The sequence below is a fragment of the Staurois parvus genome, unplaced genomic scaffold (genome assembly GCF_062004578.1).
Source record: "Staurois parvus isolate SC_StPar_1 unplaced genomic scaffold, SC_StPar_1.0 ptg000192l, whole genome shotgun sequence".
Lineage (NCBI taxonomy): Eukaryota > Metazoa > Chordata > Amphibia > Anura > Ranidae > Staurois > Staurois parvus.
Genome location: NW_028317988.1, coordinates 11,450,493 through 11,467,987, shown reverse-complemented (window position 1 = coordinate 11,467,987; position 17,495 = coordinate 11,450,493). Strand labels below are relative to the sequence as shown.

Sequence of the window (17,495 nt, the reverse complement as noted above, 5' to 3'; positions counted from 1 at the left end):
GACATAAAGTGATGGAAAATCCAAAAGTTAGGAGTTGTCACCAGAATAGGAAGTAAGGTAAAGTTTTCCAAGTAAGGGGAAAAAAAAGGAATATCCCCTTCACTTAGAAGAAATTACCTTTCGTTTCCTGTTGTATCTCTATTAAGGAATGTGAAAGGATATCTCCTCAGTGGAAACGTGAAAGCAAAATAAAATTAATAGATTTTTATATATTCCCTACTGTATCCAAAGTAAAAAACTAAGTTTTGGCTGTAGATACATTATGAAGAATTACTCAAGCAAAATCACTGGTCTTTTTCAGTTGAGTCTGCCATGAATGTTTCAAAGATCAGGTGAGCAAAAAATAAGCCATTGTACTGTGCTTACAAATGAATACAACAGTCAAATGTTTTTTGGTGTAACACTAAAAAAAAAAATCTGCATTATTATTATCTACTATATTACCTGCTTAAAGGTTTTGACTGCATTCGTATTACATAGGGTAGAGTTACTATTTTACCAGGTTTAATTTCTGTCTGTGATTCCACCGTGGAGATTTTCCTTTACTTCCTGTCCTGTTCTGGGAGGACCAGTTATCACTGAAACCAGGGGGCATGGACAGCAATAAAAACACTGTCAGAATCTTGTACCCTAACGCTACTCAAAATGTGTTTTTGCATTATGTTGCTGTTGGAGAGATTGCCTATTATTTTTGTCCTTAAACAGCCTCTAACCTTTCCCTTGCTTCATACAAAACTAGACTAGACTAGATGTTTTTGTTAGAATATGGTTTGAATGATTAGCTATGCTTCCTATATTTGTCCAGCACTATCCTTTTCCACATCCTCTCAATGAGTCAATAATGAACGTTACATGGAGCCTGCTAAGTTGCTGATCATCTCTAAACAACAGAAAATGTGATATTGAAGAAAAGGAAGATATGTAATCTTACCCAAGAAGGAAAGCGATGAAGTGGGGGAGTTGGAGGTTTGGAAGAAGTTATCTTTTCCGGAGAACTTGAGATCTGGTTGGTAGGATGAGTTTCGTGTACATCATATGAAAAGAGACTATCACTATGACCCATGTCCATTTTTTGCAAAATGTTTTCTGCTTGCTCATCCACCAAATCAATGTCAGTCTCCTGCGGCCTGTAAGGTTTCACCATGCTTATGGCGTTCCTATCCTTACCGAACATCCTGTCTGAACTCATTTGTGGTTGACTAAGATGTTTCTTGGCCATGGCTATACTTAAACTTAAGATGTTAGGAGTTCGTTGCTTGGGTGAAGGAAGGTTGGTTGCCTGTTCCTTTGAGTTGGTACACTGAGGTCCAAATGTTGCGGAGTCTGACACTTTTGGTGAAAAGTTTGTTGTAAACATGGGACTTGAGGCACTGGTTTCACCATTTGAAAATGTATAGTCTGAGCCTTCATGCTGAATCTTAGAACTTAGGTCATCAGAAGAGCTGTCCAGTTTTGACCGTTGACTTGCAAAGACAAAATATTTTTTGCCACTTAAGGTAATGCTCTTCTGCAGTCCTTTTTGTAAAGAATATATCTGAACCAGGTCACTACTAGGTGACATCATGCATTCATCTGCAGAGTTACTTTCCTCAGAAGCTGTTAGATACATTTCGCTGCCCAATTTACTATTCTGGTTGCCTTCTTCAGAGGTCAGGCTAGACAGTGTAGATACGCACCGTGCACCGTTATGAGATTTCTTGATGTCTTCTTCAGAACTCCAGTCACTTACAGTTATACTAGGGATGTCTGAACTGGTCCTTCTTTTGCCCAATCTTTCCACAGAGGTGATACTTTGCAGCATGGGTCCCGGTGTAGCGTCTCCATCTTGCCACTGAGAACTGGGGGTCTTCTCTTTCGTACAGCGATCTGCAGACATAAATTAACCTTAAACAAACAAGACTGAATTCTGTGCAGGTTTGAAAACATTTGTGTACAGCTTAATAAAGACAACCCTTGAAGGTAGGTCTGGATGAAATTTTTAGGGATTTCAAACAAAATTATTTGACTCAATGATGGCAAGGAAGAATGCTATGACAAATTATTTTTCTATGAACGTTTAACCATGGTTGGCCAGCCTAAAACTGAAATGGCACCATTAGGCTAATACACAGTTGAGCTTTGAATTGATGCATGGAACTTGGAGAGAAAAGACACCTGAATGGTCACTCTGGAGATTCCAGCATATAAACTCATGGAGGCCCATAATTAAGCCCCACTATGATAGCTTAGATTCTCTAAAGAACGGAGACTGCACACCACATTCATCTACCAATTTATAAGTTTATTGTCCTAATTGTTCACCCCCTATCAGACTGCTCGCCCTGATGTGCTTTTCTCATAGAGAGAAGGAAGGAAGGAGTCTAGCAGTTGGGGTGCTTCAACAAACCTTTTTTACCTTCACTAAGATCAGCAGCTTCAGTGGGTGACTTGCTGTTTTCGTCTCTCTTCTGGTCCATCTGTGGGCTTCTTGCTCTGTTTTGGAAACACCCAAATGTCAGGTTGCTGACACGCTGGCCCTCTGATTGCTTTGGAGTGGAGCAGGCTGGAGATTTCTTACTTCTTGTATCTGGAAACAGAGATAAAGTAGAAGGATATGGTACTAATATAACAATTGTTTCTTTGATAGATGTTCTTTATCAAGCTCTCCATGTTCCAAAGGTTATTAGATTTTAGTAGATTACTGCAGACCCTCGGCCAACCAAACGTGGGGAAAATAGTGATCTGCTACATCAGGTAATTTCACTGGTGAACCTTACTTTGCATGGTCAACAGGATATACCGGGTAGCATAGGGTACATAACAGGGATTCTTAGCTGTTGGTTTAAAGTGTATGCAAGTATTTATCTTCAACCTCTTTCCTATCGAAAGGTTTGACTGTTCTCAGTGAAGACAGCATTCTTCTTGCATGCTACCATTTTCCCACCCACATCCTTTTCCCTCTTATCTCTGCTTGTTTCCCTTTTCTTACCCTTCTGTCCCACAGTATCCTTACTTCCCATTCCTGTTCTTCTTTCTCCACTGAACGATATGTTTAAAGAGCACCTGTTCCCACACTATGCACATTACATTTTAAGAAAAAGCCATCACTAATCTCTGTAGTTTAATGTACTAATTAGTAATTTGTGTTCAAAGATCAAGACCCTGAAGTGAAATTCATTCCATTTATAACATTTAAGAAGCACCTGCTGTTTGCCTACATATGCTCTGCTGCCAGAGAAAATAAGGGTAAAGGAGCTGCGAATTCAAGCCTCTGTTGTGAAATTTAAAGTTTTATTTCTCCACAATGCCTATAGCTACAGAGATGAATGAGGACTTGTTTGAAAGTGCTTGTTAAAAAGATGTAATTATTTTATTGTTCATAACCTGGGCACAGTTTTATTTTTTACACCATTTTTTTACTTGTTCATGTTTCCTGAGTACACAGAACAATCTTTAATTATTCTATTTTCGGAACGAAGCCCAAAAATATGTTAGCAATGAACTCTATCTTCTTGCTATGATGTTAAAGGTCATGATAGCATTGTCAATGTTATCTTCTAAAATTCTGTAAGCCCCATTCCAGGATAAAACTATTTCTTGCTCACCCCTCCTTCCCACCCATCTCTAACCCATCCTATTCACCTAACACCATACACTTGCCTAAATTCCCCCTTCAGGTCCCTCACCAGTTTTGGAAGTTGCGGAACTGCAAATTTAGTGGTGCAAATGGAGCACCAGATTGCAGTTCCTCTATTTCCCCCATGACGCTGTGTTAATATTTTGGATTCTGAGAGGATCCCACCACTGGACATCCAATAGAAAGTGCCCACGTCATGCAGGTATTGATGCAGACACTCGAAACAGAAAGTAACAGTGCAGAAGATTTGGAACTGCAACATCATGTGACAGTGGCTTAAAGCAGTATTAAACCTAAATCAAAAAAGTAATATATTGCAGCTTATGAGTCATTAGATGTGGTGGCTGCATTCATTTATTTTGGGGGGCTTTTTCCCCTCTGTTTTCATCTGGTGATCTGGCCAGTAAGACACCCGATATATTACAGTGCCCCCAGTCTGGATGAATGAGCACAGAGGGCCCTTTTTGACAGCAACATTGCCAGTCTGAGGGGAGGGGGAGTGTTAGATGTCCTAGCAGATTTAAATACACTAACAACGTAAAGCCAAACTCCAGTTAATACTTTATAAGCAGTTACAACAAACTGGTTTTACATAAATAAATAAAAGTAATGCAGCCATCACATCTAAGAATTGTTAAGCTACAATATAATAAATGTATGGTTTTGAGTTTAATACCGCTTTAAGGTAGGCAAAAAGAGAATTTCAATAGGGATTTTATTTATTTTGATTCAGTGATCCAATAGGAGAGGTTGGCAAAGTTCAGTACAGTTTGGAAGAAAAAAAAGAGAACTCTGCTGTGAAAAAAACAGAAAGTACAAAACATCCATGGCCTTTACCTTGTGTTCGAGTTCGTAGTGCAACTATTTCTTCACTATAGCTTTTGTTGATGAACCGAAGATTTTGATTTTCGATTTCCAGCTGGATAAAAATTTCAATTTTTACTCAACACATGCACAAAACAAAAATAATAAATTGCAGCACTGAAGTATGACTGTATTCCAGGGGAACTGACAATAATCACATAAACAGCAGACACACAGCTTTCTCAACTGGTCTTTAAAACATATTTAAACAGTCACACAAAGTACTGGAGTATATAGAGGCGCGGCATTGCCATTGTAAGAAAAGTAGAATTTTATTACTACAGAACACCTCACCCTCTTCTCCATAACAGGGGAAGAGGGGTTCTGTAGTCCACATATAACCCCCTCCTTCCTTGCATACTATGGCCCTCTCCTCTTCCAGGAGTGTCTAATTACTCTTTGAGCTGGTCCAGCTCCTCTGCCCCTCCCAACACCTCCCTTCATAACCTTTTACGTAGCTGCCTCAGGAGGAGTGAAGGGAGATACTAAAGAGTATCTTTTAAGTGACAGCTCTGAGACTGCTGGGGTTGTTGCTATCAGATCCAAGATGTCCGCGCAGAATCAAGGTTTTTGGATGATTATACAAGTGAGTAGTTTACAGGTAAATAACATACCCAAAATCCCATGGGACCACTCTATATTCAAGTTCAAGAAGGCTGCTGTTTACAGAGCAAACTGCAGCCTGTTACCCTTTGTGATCTGACCATTTGGAGAGATATTCCATTGACCTGTAGCTGAATGTGGCGCAGAACCCCCAAGACTGAAAGTAGATAATGGTTGTGCTTCTGTCACAAGGTGACCGCAGGCCAGGGGTACTTCAATTCTGAATGAGACTCTACTCCGAATGGGTGGATTCATATTGGGATAACATTGGATTTAACAGAATATAGTCCTCATCATTCCCCTGAAGAAGCCCATCTGGGTGAAATGTGTAGGAACTTCATGTCACAGACTACCAACCACATTTCATTGGTTTAAACTTTGATAGCCATATATGTGGCATTACACTTTCAGTTTGGAACTTTTTTGTCAATGCTTATCTTAACTTTCTTGGGGATGATGATCTGTACTTTAATCCATGGGGCTTATAGACCCCTTATAATTATGGGGCTTATAGACCCCTTATAATCATGGGGCTTATAGACCCCTCGCACTTTTAAATATTAAATGTTTTGGAAGAAAAGTGAATTATTTTTAAATTTGTTGCAATACTTTTCTAAGAGACTACCCACCTCTAAAATGCTTTTTCCATGAGTTTGGTGGTTTATCCACAATGTTATGTGTACATTACATGTACATATAATCTTATCCTTGTTGAAAAGAATGGTCTGGGGTCAGTTTCTTTAATGAGTTTTGTACAGGGGCGGACTGACAACTCATGGGGCCCCCGGGCAATAGGGGATCATGGGGCCCCTGTGTCCTTGTCCAAACTCAAAAAAGCCTATGAAAAAGGTACCAGGGGCATCTCATGGGGCCCCCTACTGACCCAGGGCCCTCGGGCAGTGCCCGAGTTTCCAAATGGTCCTGGTTTTGTATGATAATTATACTCATTATATTCTCATCCATACCTCTCTCAGTTTTCCCGTCACCCAGTCTTTAATTTTCCCAGCTTTGTCTTCTATCATCTTTGCTTCTTGTATTCGTATTTGCTTCTAGAAGAAAAAATGGATATAAAATGTACTGCTGTAGAACATTTGCATTCTTTCCTATACAGTAAGTAACTTTGAAATTACCCCTCTGGGGTTTTTCAATATTACAATTATGGTAGTTTACGTAAAACTCCCACACGAAGATAAAAACAAGAACAGGACAAGGTTTAAAAGAACTATTTTAGAATGGAAATATCAGAGTTGCAATTGCTTTTAAAGAATCAGGCACTCAGGCCATCAATTACAGTGGGGCAAAAAAGTATTTAGTCAGCCAACAATTGTGCAAGTTCTCCCACTTAAAAAGATGAGAGAGGCCTGTAATTGGCATCATAGGTAGACCTCAACTATGAGAGACAAAATGAGAAAAAAAAATCCGGACAATCACATTGGCTGATTTAGAAAGAATTTATTTGCAAATTATGGTGGAAAATAAGTATTTGGTCACCTACAAACAAACAAGATTTCTGGCTCTCACAGACCTGTACCTTCTTCTTTAAGAGGCTCCTCTGTCCTGCACTCATTACCTGTATCAATGGCACCTGTTTGAACTTGTTATCAGTATAAAAGACACCTGTCCGCAACCTCAAACAATCACACTCCAAACTCCACTATGGTGAAGACCAAAGAGCTGTCGAAGGACACCAGAAACAAAATTTTAATTTTAAGAAGGAGCCTCTTAAAGAAGAAGGTACAGGTCTGTGAGAGCCAGAAATCTTGCTTGTTTGTAGGTGACCAAATACTTATTTTCCACCATAATTTGCAAATAAATTCTTTCCAAATCAGCCAATGTGATTGTCTGGATTCTTTTTCTCATTTTGTCTCTCATAGTTGAGGTCTACCTATGATGCCAATTACAGGCCTCTCTCAACTTTTTAAGCGGGAGAACTTGCACAATTGGTGGCTGACTAAATACTTTTTTGCCCCACTGTATAATCTTGCTTCAATACTTGAATGCAGGTTTGGAGTTACTAACTTCACCGACTGTATACTTTTTCAGCAACTTTGACAAATCAGCAAGCAAAAAATAAAGATGACAGACAGAAACCTTGCCTCTTCAAAGCAAACCTGCATCCCCCACTCCTACCTGTTGCATAGCCAGCACCCTCCAGTGTCATCCAGGCCCACACGTACACCTACCAACAATGCACTGCTTGGCAAGAGCAACCAAGAGCTAGTACTAAATACTGTTGTATAAGGAAAGGGCATGCTGGCTGTACACATATATTGACTGTCAAAAAACTTGGCATTCGCAGTACATATTGAGCTAACATAGTTACATAGTTAGCCTGGTTGAAAAAAAATACAAGTCCATCTAGTTTCAACCAATAAAAGTGAAGAAATTTGATCTAGAGGAAGGAAAAAAAAAACCAATAAAGTTTGATCCAATTTGCTCCAGCAGGGAAAAAATTCCTTCCTGATCCCCCAAGAGGCAATCGAATATTCCTTGGATCAACTTTATCTCTAAATGTTAGTATCCAGTTAAAATGTGTACATTTATGAAAGAACCAACGCCTTTTTAAAATCTACCGAGCTGGCCAGAACCAACTCTTGAGGGAGTCTATTCCACATTTTCTCACTGTGCTTGTTAGCCTTTCTGTATTTGGAGATTAAATTTATTTTCCTCCAGACGTAAAAAGTACCCCCTTATTCTGTGATGACCTTAAAGTGAATAACTCTACACCGAGTTCACTATATGCACCATCTATGTATTTATACAGTTTGATCATATCCCCTCTTAATCTCCTCTTCTCAAGAGAAAATAAATTCAGTTCCTGTAATCCTTCCTCATAGCCAAGCTCATCCATCCTTCTTATCAGTTTGGTTGCCCTTCTCTGCACGTTCTCCGGTCACCGATATCCATTTTGTAAATTGATGCCCAAAACTGAACTGCATATTCCAGATGAGGTCTTACTAATGATTTGTACCGGGGTAATATGATATCTCTCTCTGGAGTCTATACCTCTTTTAATACAAGAGAGGATTTTGCTCGCTTTAGAAACCGCAGCTTGGCATTGCATGCCATTATTAAGCTTATGATCTGCAAGAACTCCCAGACCCTTCTCCACCATTGATTCCCCCAGTTGTACCCCCTCTAGTATGTATGATGCATGCATATTCTTAGCCACTAAGTGCGGAACCTTACATTTAGCAATATTATACCACATTTTCCACACAGTTGCCCAATTAAACAGTGCATTGAGGTCGGCTTGTAAGTTGAAGATATCCTGTAAGGACGTTATTCCACTACACAGCTTGATGTAAACTGCAATAGTACTTCTAATCCCAGACCCTATATCATTTATGAATATATTAAAAAGTAAGGGTCCCAACACTGAACCTTGGGGTGCACCACTGACAACCCTAGACCATTCAGAGTATGAATCAATACCAAGAGAGGAGCACTAATGGAACCTGGGGATGATGGGAGAGAGGGTCATGTTGCAGTGGTAGTTGCAGTATATTTTTTAAAAAATGTTGTTTTATAACACAAGAGAGTGAAACAATCAACTTCCTAAAAAAACAATTCATTGCCCATTCCTTACTGTTATATCTGGTTGGGATCCTAAAGTATCCACTTTGCCCACTGAAAAATTTACAGATTTTGCCTAATGCCATAGGGAACCTTAGAATTATGGAAAGACATGTCTGTGATAGCTTTCTTTTGGTGAAAGATAAAAAAAAGTGTTTACGTTTTCTCTGCAAGTCATTAGGCAGAAAGATCAAGCACAGAAACTTTTCTACTGACTTCAATTGGAGAAACACCTGACTGGTCATGATGTTAAATCTCACAAATTAGCAATAAATTAGTTTTGCTGCTTCATGCGTGACATGTATAGCTTTAGAACAGCTAAACTGATGAATGGTAGGGGATGGGCTGAAGATACTGATTACTATACAAATAGGTCCCTGGTAAGTAATTCATATTATGCCTTTGAACAGCCCAACAAAGGTACTTTTGTCACTTTTGTACTGTCTGAAAATAATGTGGCATAAGCTGGAAGCACCATCTGAACTCAACAGAATAACCTCATACAGCCGGTATAATAAATACGGCTTAATGTAACAAGATGTTAAAGTATTTGCTTAATTTCAGGACGGACAATGTAAAAATGTCAGGTAAGCTCTAATTCAGTCAGAAATGTGTTTTGATTTCCCCTTCAGTTCACAAAAACATCCCCATAGAGAAAAATGCAGCAGAAACCCAATGTCACCTGTTCTTCTAGCTCTTGTTCCAGACACTGGATGAGTTCATCCTTCTCCTGTACTAAGACTTCCAGTTCTTGGCTCTTCTTGTACCACCTCATCTCAGATTCGCTAGTCTGCACATTGGCCGCTCTCAGCTTCTCTTCCATGATTTGGACCTAAAAAAAAAATGTATAACAGGTATGACGTTAGCACTATCTTTTGGGTAGGTAGCCTCAAATGGGTTTTTTTTATATAAGTAACGAGAGTCCACACAACTGTTTAAGTATAAACTGATCACAACCAGCTTTCTTGTATTTCCCCCATTTAAGGGACATATGCAGAATTTCCAACATACAAATAGCTTGCAAAAAAACCAAAAACAAAACAAAGAATAAGTCCTATGTGGACAACATGCCCAAGATGGAGTCAGGCAGGCAAGGACAAGAACCAAGCAAGAGTTTCTAGTAGTTGTCAACCAGATGCAGGGAAGGCCCTGTGCATATCAGACCCATCCCAGCAGTGAATCTACAAGGAGAGAGTTTGACACAACAGCCTGACCAAAGCTATGAAGACCAATAACCTGCTCTTTAAACTGTTGCTCATAGAAGACTCTTAAAGCCTTAAAATCCACCTTCATCAGCAAGACCCCACTATAGGGGGCCATTCCTTCCCTATTCTTGGCGGACACTCCATTTTTTGGAGGAATACCATACAACACCAAATTTACCTCTGCTATTAGTGAACTTCCATTACAATATGCCATACCTTTCATATTATATCAAGCTTTCTGTATGCAAGAAGGATACCATACAACACCACCTTCATCTCTATTATCAGTGAGACCCTACATCTATTATCTGTTGTTAGGAAAGGGAAGGGTGATGGCTCCTATTAATAGGACTGGCATAACAGCTGTAATTCTGCATGATTCCCAACCCAACCTACCCTACTTTGTTCCTCTGTCATATGTTTTTATTGTTCCTAGTGCTTAAATTATGGAAATCTTGTATTAAACAATTATCTGAGAACAAGAGATGCCAAACTGTTGCTATGGTTGAGGTCTAGCATGCAGAACGGCAAAAATGCCTGAAGAGCTGATAAAAATGCATAGACTGTTCATTGGCACACATGCCAGAAATCCACCAAGAATGACAGCTTTAGAGCATCATAGATCTGCTTGACTAACATTGGAAACAAGACAGAATAGTAATCATAATCACTAAGTGACATAAAGGTGTCTTAAGTGTTTTAAAGGTCTTATCCATTTCCATTTCTTCTACTGATTTATGGTCATTCCTAAAATAAGTCATATGTATTCCGCTTTGCATGTGCTGTGATCAAACCAGATAGTGCAGAATGGAGACTGATTAATGCACTGAGGAGCTCCAAATCAGCAGTAGCAGCTATAATCATAATACATCTGTAGTTTTGGCTACACTATTTCTCTTGAAGTCCACTTGAAAAATGCTCAGCACCATGGCCAACAGCAAACAGATCTTCGATTTATTAGTGAACAGAAGCAGTGACAAGTAGAATTACTGTGCTCCTTTGGACCCCTGCCAGAGGGTCATTAAATACCCCTGAAAGCCTTGTATTTATTTAGTGGAATCTCATAGTAGTAAAACTAAATATATCCTTTTAAAGTCATAAGGAAGGCCCCTTCCATCCGTTCTCTGACATTCCTAAACTATACACTTAATTGTTTATCTGTGGAGAAGAAAAGTTTACAGAGTTTAAATAGGTGGCAAGTCAAACACTGGCAAGGCAGTAAAGTGAAGTGGACACCTCTACGTGGTGGTCATTGTGTAGACATTTTTCAACATATTGGTTCTTTAGAAATTAAAGACATAGCTGAATTATAGAATACTTAGGTCAGCCTTGGGAAATATCTCTGAACTGACCATATGTATTGCCATATACTTTGGCTTAGCTTACAGAAGGGCTATTTGCCCTAAGAGCACAACCGGGACAGGTATGTGCACTGCCCAGGGCAAGGATGCAGAATTGAACCCTTCCCCCACTGTTAATGTATGCCGTAGAATGGGTTTACTTTCCTGTGTCCATTCTCTGCCCCCTTGCTCCGCTGTGGCCAGGGCAGCTTCCACTCCTGCCCACCCCTTGTCACGGCCCTGTCCAAGAGTGATATATAAAGAGCACCACAGTAGATGATATATCACCTGCTCATCTATCAGGCCTCACTACAGCAGAATTCAGGGACAGCTTGTAATTGGGAGCTTAGATGTAGGAGGTTGGTCTTAGATAGTAATGGGAGGAAGAAAACTGATTTTTGTAACTCAATTTTCACAGTTATGCTATTTTTTCCTTTTTCGACTAAAATTGGGAGTGGGAAAGCTAGTTACTGTAAAAAAACACCTATTTGTAGGCAGCTGCAGTCCGTATTCTCCACTACAGGTGGTGTTCAACCGCAGCGGCAATGGAGATGGAAAAAGAAGTTGAGAAAACTGAAATTCTCTATGATTTCCACAATCACATGGGGCAGTTATCCAATTGGATGTTCATGCCCCATGTGATGCTGGTGACAATCTTGGGTAAGGCGAAGTTTATTTGAGACTCTGACCCCTGGATTTTGCACACTTTATGCAAGTGGCTACAGTAGGGACAAGTTCCCCGTCAGCAATAGGAAAAGGTTCCTGTGGAGTAGGGAGAGAGCAGGGACTATGTCTACCTTCTCAGGAAGCTTCTCCTTTGGGTTGGACCAGCCAGGCCACACACCACTCCCCATGGCAGACGCCGTCGGCATCTCTGAGTCTTCAGACTGCTGTCCCTCTACCACACAGTTGTAAGTGGCACCAGATGAGTAGCTCTCCAGCTGGGCCTGTTTGTACTGGTTGAACTACTTTTTTAATACATCGTTCTTTACAAATCGGAACTCTGTGTGCCTACTGCCCTCCACACCACGCAGCACCTACCCGAAACATTCATGTAGTAAAGTGATCACAAAAATCTACTCACTTTCTGCTATGGCGTCACTCCTTTGCTGGCTGAAGGACTGTAGAATCTTGCTGGTAAGTAAATTAGCAGCAATGGAGTGGTTCAGCCAGTGAGGGAGTGATGCAGCAGTACCAGTAAGAGTCCTCTTAAATCCCATTTGCAACACTGCATCCAGCTACTGCAATTCACATACTACTGTGCAGTACAATGTGGTGTCATTCATTTTGAATGGCACCTCCACACACAATACAATGCACCCACGACACACCTATGATGCAGTGAACCACAACACACTACCATGCATTACAGTATCCTGCAGTAAAAAAAAGATGCATGGCCAATATTCACCTCATTGTAGGGTGTTGGCAGCCCATTTAGATGAATATCCTTAGCACAATACACCCTAATGCATGAGAAGTGCATTAATACGTGTTCCTCTACACACCACAATGCAGCAAATGTATCACTATGGGCCCTTCTTGATGCTGTTGCTGGCACGTTTATCGTCAGGATTGCTAATGTATAATGGCTTTTTTTTTGTTTTAGTGGAGTGGTACATTTGTTCCTTGGAGTTTACAGGGGTACATGACCACTGGGACAGCACTTTGATTTATTATTTTATTATTAGTGTAATGCTTAGGGCCGGGGTAGGCAACCTTAAAGAAGTGGAGATCCACCTGAACAACATGGGAGAAGTCAAAGATCACCAGGCACAGTGTTGCCTCCTCACACCTGATTTAAATCTCTAATTGCCGTACTACCGTGTCACAAACCCGTGCATTGCATGGTAATCATGGGTTTAAATCAGGTGGTGAGGAGGCAGCATATTACCACCTCATAACTTGTCAAACACACTCAGATCACTTTTCAGAGGAGCAGCAGTGCCTGCTGCACTTGTGAATGAGCCTTTAGTTGCATTCGGCAGTGGCACCCTAAGGGCTTGTTCATGTAAAGTTGGAGGGTGGTAAAACATTGCTGTTGAGTCGCAGTTTAACTGCACCCAATCCTTACCCCCTTTAGCTGCTCAGGCAGCAGCAAAGGTGTGCACATGCCGCAGCAGTAGTTAAACCCCCTGTTGCTTTTGGTGGTTGCTACAGCCTGCCAATCGCAACCCGATTAATTAAATGGGACCACTCTGGAAGTGCCCCGTAACTGCATGCTTCTGCGGGGTCCAAGGGGTTAAAGCAGGTGGAGCTATAGTGACACAACGCTGCCTACGTTAACCCGTTGTTTGCTGTGCAAGATTACAGGGCACAAGTAGAGCGGCTTCATTCACTTAAATGGGTCATGTTTGGCAGTTGCTACACCCACCAACTATGACAGGGTGTATAACTCATGCTGCGACATGTGTATGCCCCTGGTCACTGCAGCTAATGGGGGTGCAGGTGAGGCGGGGATGTTAAAACATGTCTTAGCTATGGGGTTTTAACACCCCCAGAATTGCAAATGTAAATGAACCCTTACTGTTCTCAACACCCTATAAGGCTGCTTTCATACTAATGTGCTGCGGTTTACCTGCACTGCGAGTCAAGCACAGTGCATCTACGACTTTCCTGGGTTTGCTGCTCTTTGCTTTAGACTTCTATTATATCCTGCAGGTGTGGTGCACTATTCCTTTATTCAGGAGTTTTGGTGCACTTTCAGAAAATGCACCAAACCTGTAGGATGTAATAGAAGTCAATGGCTAAGCACAGCAAACCCACAGAAAAGCTGCAGGTACACTGCCCTGCACCCGTAGTGTGGGTGAACCGCAGCTTGTCAGTGTGAAAGCAGCCTTATACTATTATGCCCAGTGTATTGCTTCACACTGACCTGAAGACCTCTTCTTTCCTGCTGCTGGCACCACTTTGGAGGCCGCTGGCTGGGATAAGAGGTGGAGTGCAGTTGGTATAACTCCACATGGGACAGGAGCCGGCACTACAGAGGAGGAATCGGCCTTTGTGGCTCTTGCTCCCAACTACAGCTCCAACTTTACAAGTAGTCCCTCTGCATTGTTTGATGCTTTGGAATGGCGGGTCAGCAAGCCCAGACCGTGACCTACCAGTGACCTGGCCACGATCTACTGGTTGCTGACCCCCCGCTTAGGGTCTATAGCCCTCTGTATAGCCTTGGATGCCGTCTGTGTCATTTACTACCAACTATGGTTTATGCAGGTATACTCAGTTAATACTATGACAGTCAAATAGAGTTTCCCTAGAAGCAAACAGTAAACCTTTATCAGGCAACACCAGCAAACACAGAAACAGAAGCATTAGGAGCTTTAACAACTTACTGGTGAAACAAACTCAGTCAATTTTAACCTTGGAAAAGTATCTGGAGAATGCTGTCTTTGAGATTTGGGAAGACACTGGCTGGGATTTTATACATCATCAATCTCCCAGCTGGGTTTTGCATTTCTTCTAAATTCCTGTAGCATGCATAATGAGACGTTTGCTACAACCGGAGGGAAAGGATGCCAAGGTAAGGTGGAATAGTAGAGATAGTGAGGACTTCCTATGGAGGGTTTTTTTTAAGTCCCACAGAAGGGGGGGGGGGGTTATGATAGTACTCTGTAAGTTAGGATAATTTGGAGAATTCACTCCCATCTTTGGACTGTAGACCATTGGTTAAAGGGTTAATGTATCTATAGATACCTGGCGATTGTGCACACATATTTTTCTTGTTAAAGCAGAACCCTACCCATTCACTTTTCATCATTGCACTCCCCCCCCCATTTATAATTGGACATTTATTTTTAATTTATTCTTTTAATTAATATTTTTCTCATGCCCCCTGGTACTTATGGGATTCTCACCTAGGTGAAAATTATGTCCCTATCACCAACAACCTTCTGGGATACTGGCATCATAAAATCCAGGAGGATTTATCAGGGGGCTAGCTGCTTGAACCAAGAAGAGACAGTGGCTTCCTGATGAGGTAAGTAAAGGAGAGGGCAATACAGTGGTTTACTGATTAGCACTTACTAGCTGCAGTACTATGGTTTGAATCCAACCAAGACACTATGGAGTTTGCACATTCTTCCTGTGCTTGTGTGGGTTTCCTCAGGGCGCTCTGGATTCTTCCTGCACTACCAAGACATGCTGGTAAGTTAACTGGCTCCTGTCTAAATTGGCCCTATGGATAGGAGGTAGGAACCTTAGATTGTAAAGCCTGGTGCACACATTAAGGTTTTTTTCGTTCAACCCAGGGGCGGACTGACCATTTGGAAACTTGGGCACTGCCCGAGGGCCCGAGGTCAGTAGGGGGCCCCATGAGATGCCCCTGGTACCTTTTTCATAGGCTTTTTTGAGTTTGGGCAAAGACACAGGGGTCCCATGATCCCCTATTGCCCAGAGGCCCCATGAGTTGTCAGTCCGCCCCTGGAACTTCAACCCAGCAGGCTGAATGAAAAAAAACACGGAGAGATCGCTGTACTAACTGAGCGATATTAGTAGAGCGATCTCTCCTGCTATGCCTTTGTATTCTGACAGGGTGACTCCATCCCACCAGAACACATTAATTGGCACTTGCAACCTGCAAGCGTAGATCGGATGCTGGTTTTCCAGAATGTCCCTTCTCAAATGCTGGTCCTTAGACCGGTTTCTGTTGGAAGGACAGCTGTACACACAGTCCAAAAATGTACTTAGCGGCAGGAGGAGGCAGAGCTCTCAGACGGCAGGAGCCAGTGTTGGGTGTGGGTATTTATATATTTTTTGGTTTTGTTGGTTTTTGAATAAAAGACTTCTTAAGAACTGGCTCTGTATTTTACTCACTTTTTTGGTGAATGAGTAGGGGTACAATGTACCCTATACTCATTCACATGTGGGAGGGCTAGGATCTGGAAGCCCCCTTTCAGATTCTGACAAGCCCCCCACCCACAGACCACCCACCCAATGGCCAGGGTTGTGGGGAAGAGGCTCTTGTCCCCATCAACATGGGACAAGGTGCTTTTGGGGGGAGAGCCCCCCCAGTCCCCCTTACCCCAAAGCACCCCTCCATGTGGCCTGGTATGGTTCAGGAGGATGAGGCGCTCACTCACCCCCCCCCCCCCCTTCCTGGCCTGTCAGGCTGCATGCTCGGATAAGGGTCTTGAGGGATGGATTTTGGGGGAACCCCCACGGAATTTTTTTAACAAATTTTGGCGTGCAATTCCCCTCAAAAACCATACCAGACCTAAGGGTCTAGTACAAATTTGGTGGGGGGACCTCAAGCAATGCTTTTTTTTTAATTTGGCGTGGGGTTCCCCTTACAAATTCACACCAGACCCGAGGGGCCTGTTTTTTTTCTCAAATATTAATTGCCAGCAACTCTTTTGTCTACATTCAGCTGTCAGTGGGGAACCCCTCTGACAGCTGATAAGTAACCAGTTAAGGTCGCAGCGGCCAGCTTGCCAGCCCGCTCCTTAACAATCAGCTACAAAATGGCACACAAAAGGGAAAAACGCCGGAAAAAACCCCATCATGTTGAGCATTCTTTTATACAGCGTTTTTTTTTTTTTTCATTTCTTAGTATGCATGGAGCCTAACACTGGAGATTGAAGTTTCTCTTTAAGAACTGAAACCCCTCTGATGACGGCGCTGGCTGTATTCAAATTAATTATCCCTTATATCTTGTAGATTACTTAAAATGAGAGGAAAGCTCTGCAATGGGAACAGAGACAACAATAAAAACCTGACAGAGCTTCCAACTCTTCCATTAAAAAAAAAAAAAAGACAACAAAATATTTTGGCTAAAGTTAGCCTTCGATGAAAAGGGTTGTCTTGAAATCACAATTCCATTGTCTTCTATTGCCCTGGTTGACCAGAATCCATTCAATCCAAAGCTCATGAAAAATCTGTGGAAAGTCTAGGACAAGTTGTCAAATCACTACCAATATACAGACGGCTTAAACACATTCTCTCCCTGCAGTCATGTGAAATAACCTGCTGAATATTCCATACAGATTACACAGTGATTACAGCATGTTCCTGTGACTGCTTTTCATTTAGTGTGCATTCATCTTGTTCAGTTAGGGAAGATCAGTGCCCCTTTAAATGCAAATATTCACAAAGTGACTTTGGAGTTCTTTCCAGTTAATCAGGAAAGGGAATCATCTGTTGTGCATCTGTACTTTGCCTGATCTCATTCACTGTCCAGGTTTTGAAGAAGGTGAGGAGGTATCTTCATTAACGCAGAAGAGACGGTAAAGTAGTGACACACTTGGAACAATTTCAGGTTTAAACCTCAACTCCAGGCAACACGTAGCATCA

The 17,495-nt window shown here is 41.7% G+C and overlaps 1 protein-coding gene across 1 annotated transcript in view; it reads right to left on the bottom strand.

The window, feature by feature from the left end:
- Nucleotides 1-17,495, bottom strand: part of PLEKHH2 (pleckstrin homology, MyTH4 and FERM domain containing H2) — a 239,504-nt gene that overhangs the window by 105,890 nt on the left and 116,119 nt on the right. Inside the window, exons 4-8 of the mRNA XM_089677844.1 lie at nt 9,342-9,491; nt 6,049-6,132; nt 4,454-4,535; nt 2,396-2,566; nt 932-1,866 (exon numbers count right to left, since the gene is read on the bottom strand). Of these exons, the coding sequence (XP_089533970.1) occupies nt 932-1,866; nt 2,396-2,566; nt 4,454-4,535; nt 6,049-6,132; nt 9,342-9,491 (1,422 nt within the window). The remainder of the gene's footprint in view (nt 1-931; nt 1,867-2,395; nt 2,567-4,453; nt 4,536-6,048; nt 6,133-9,341; nt 9,492-17,495) is intronic.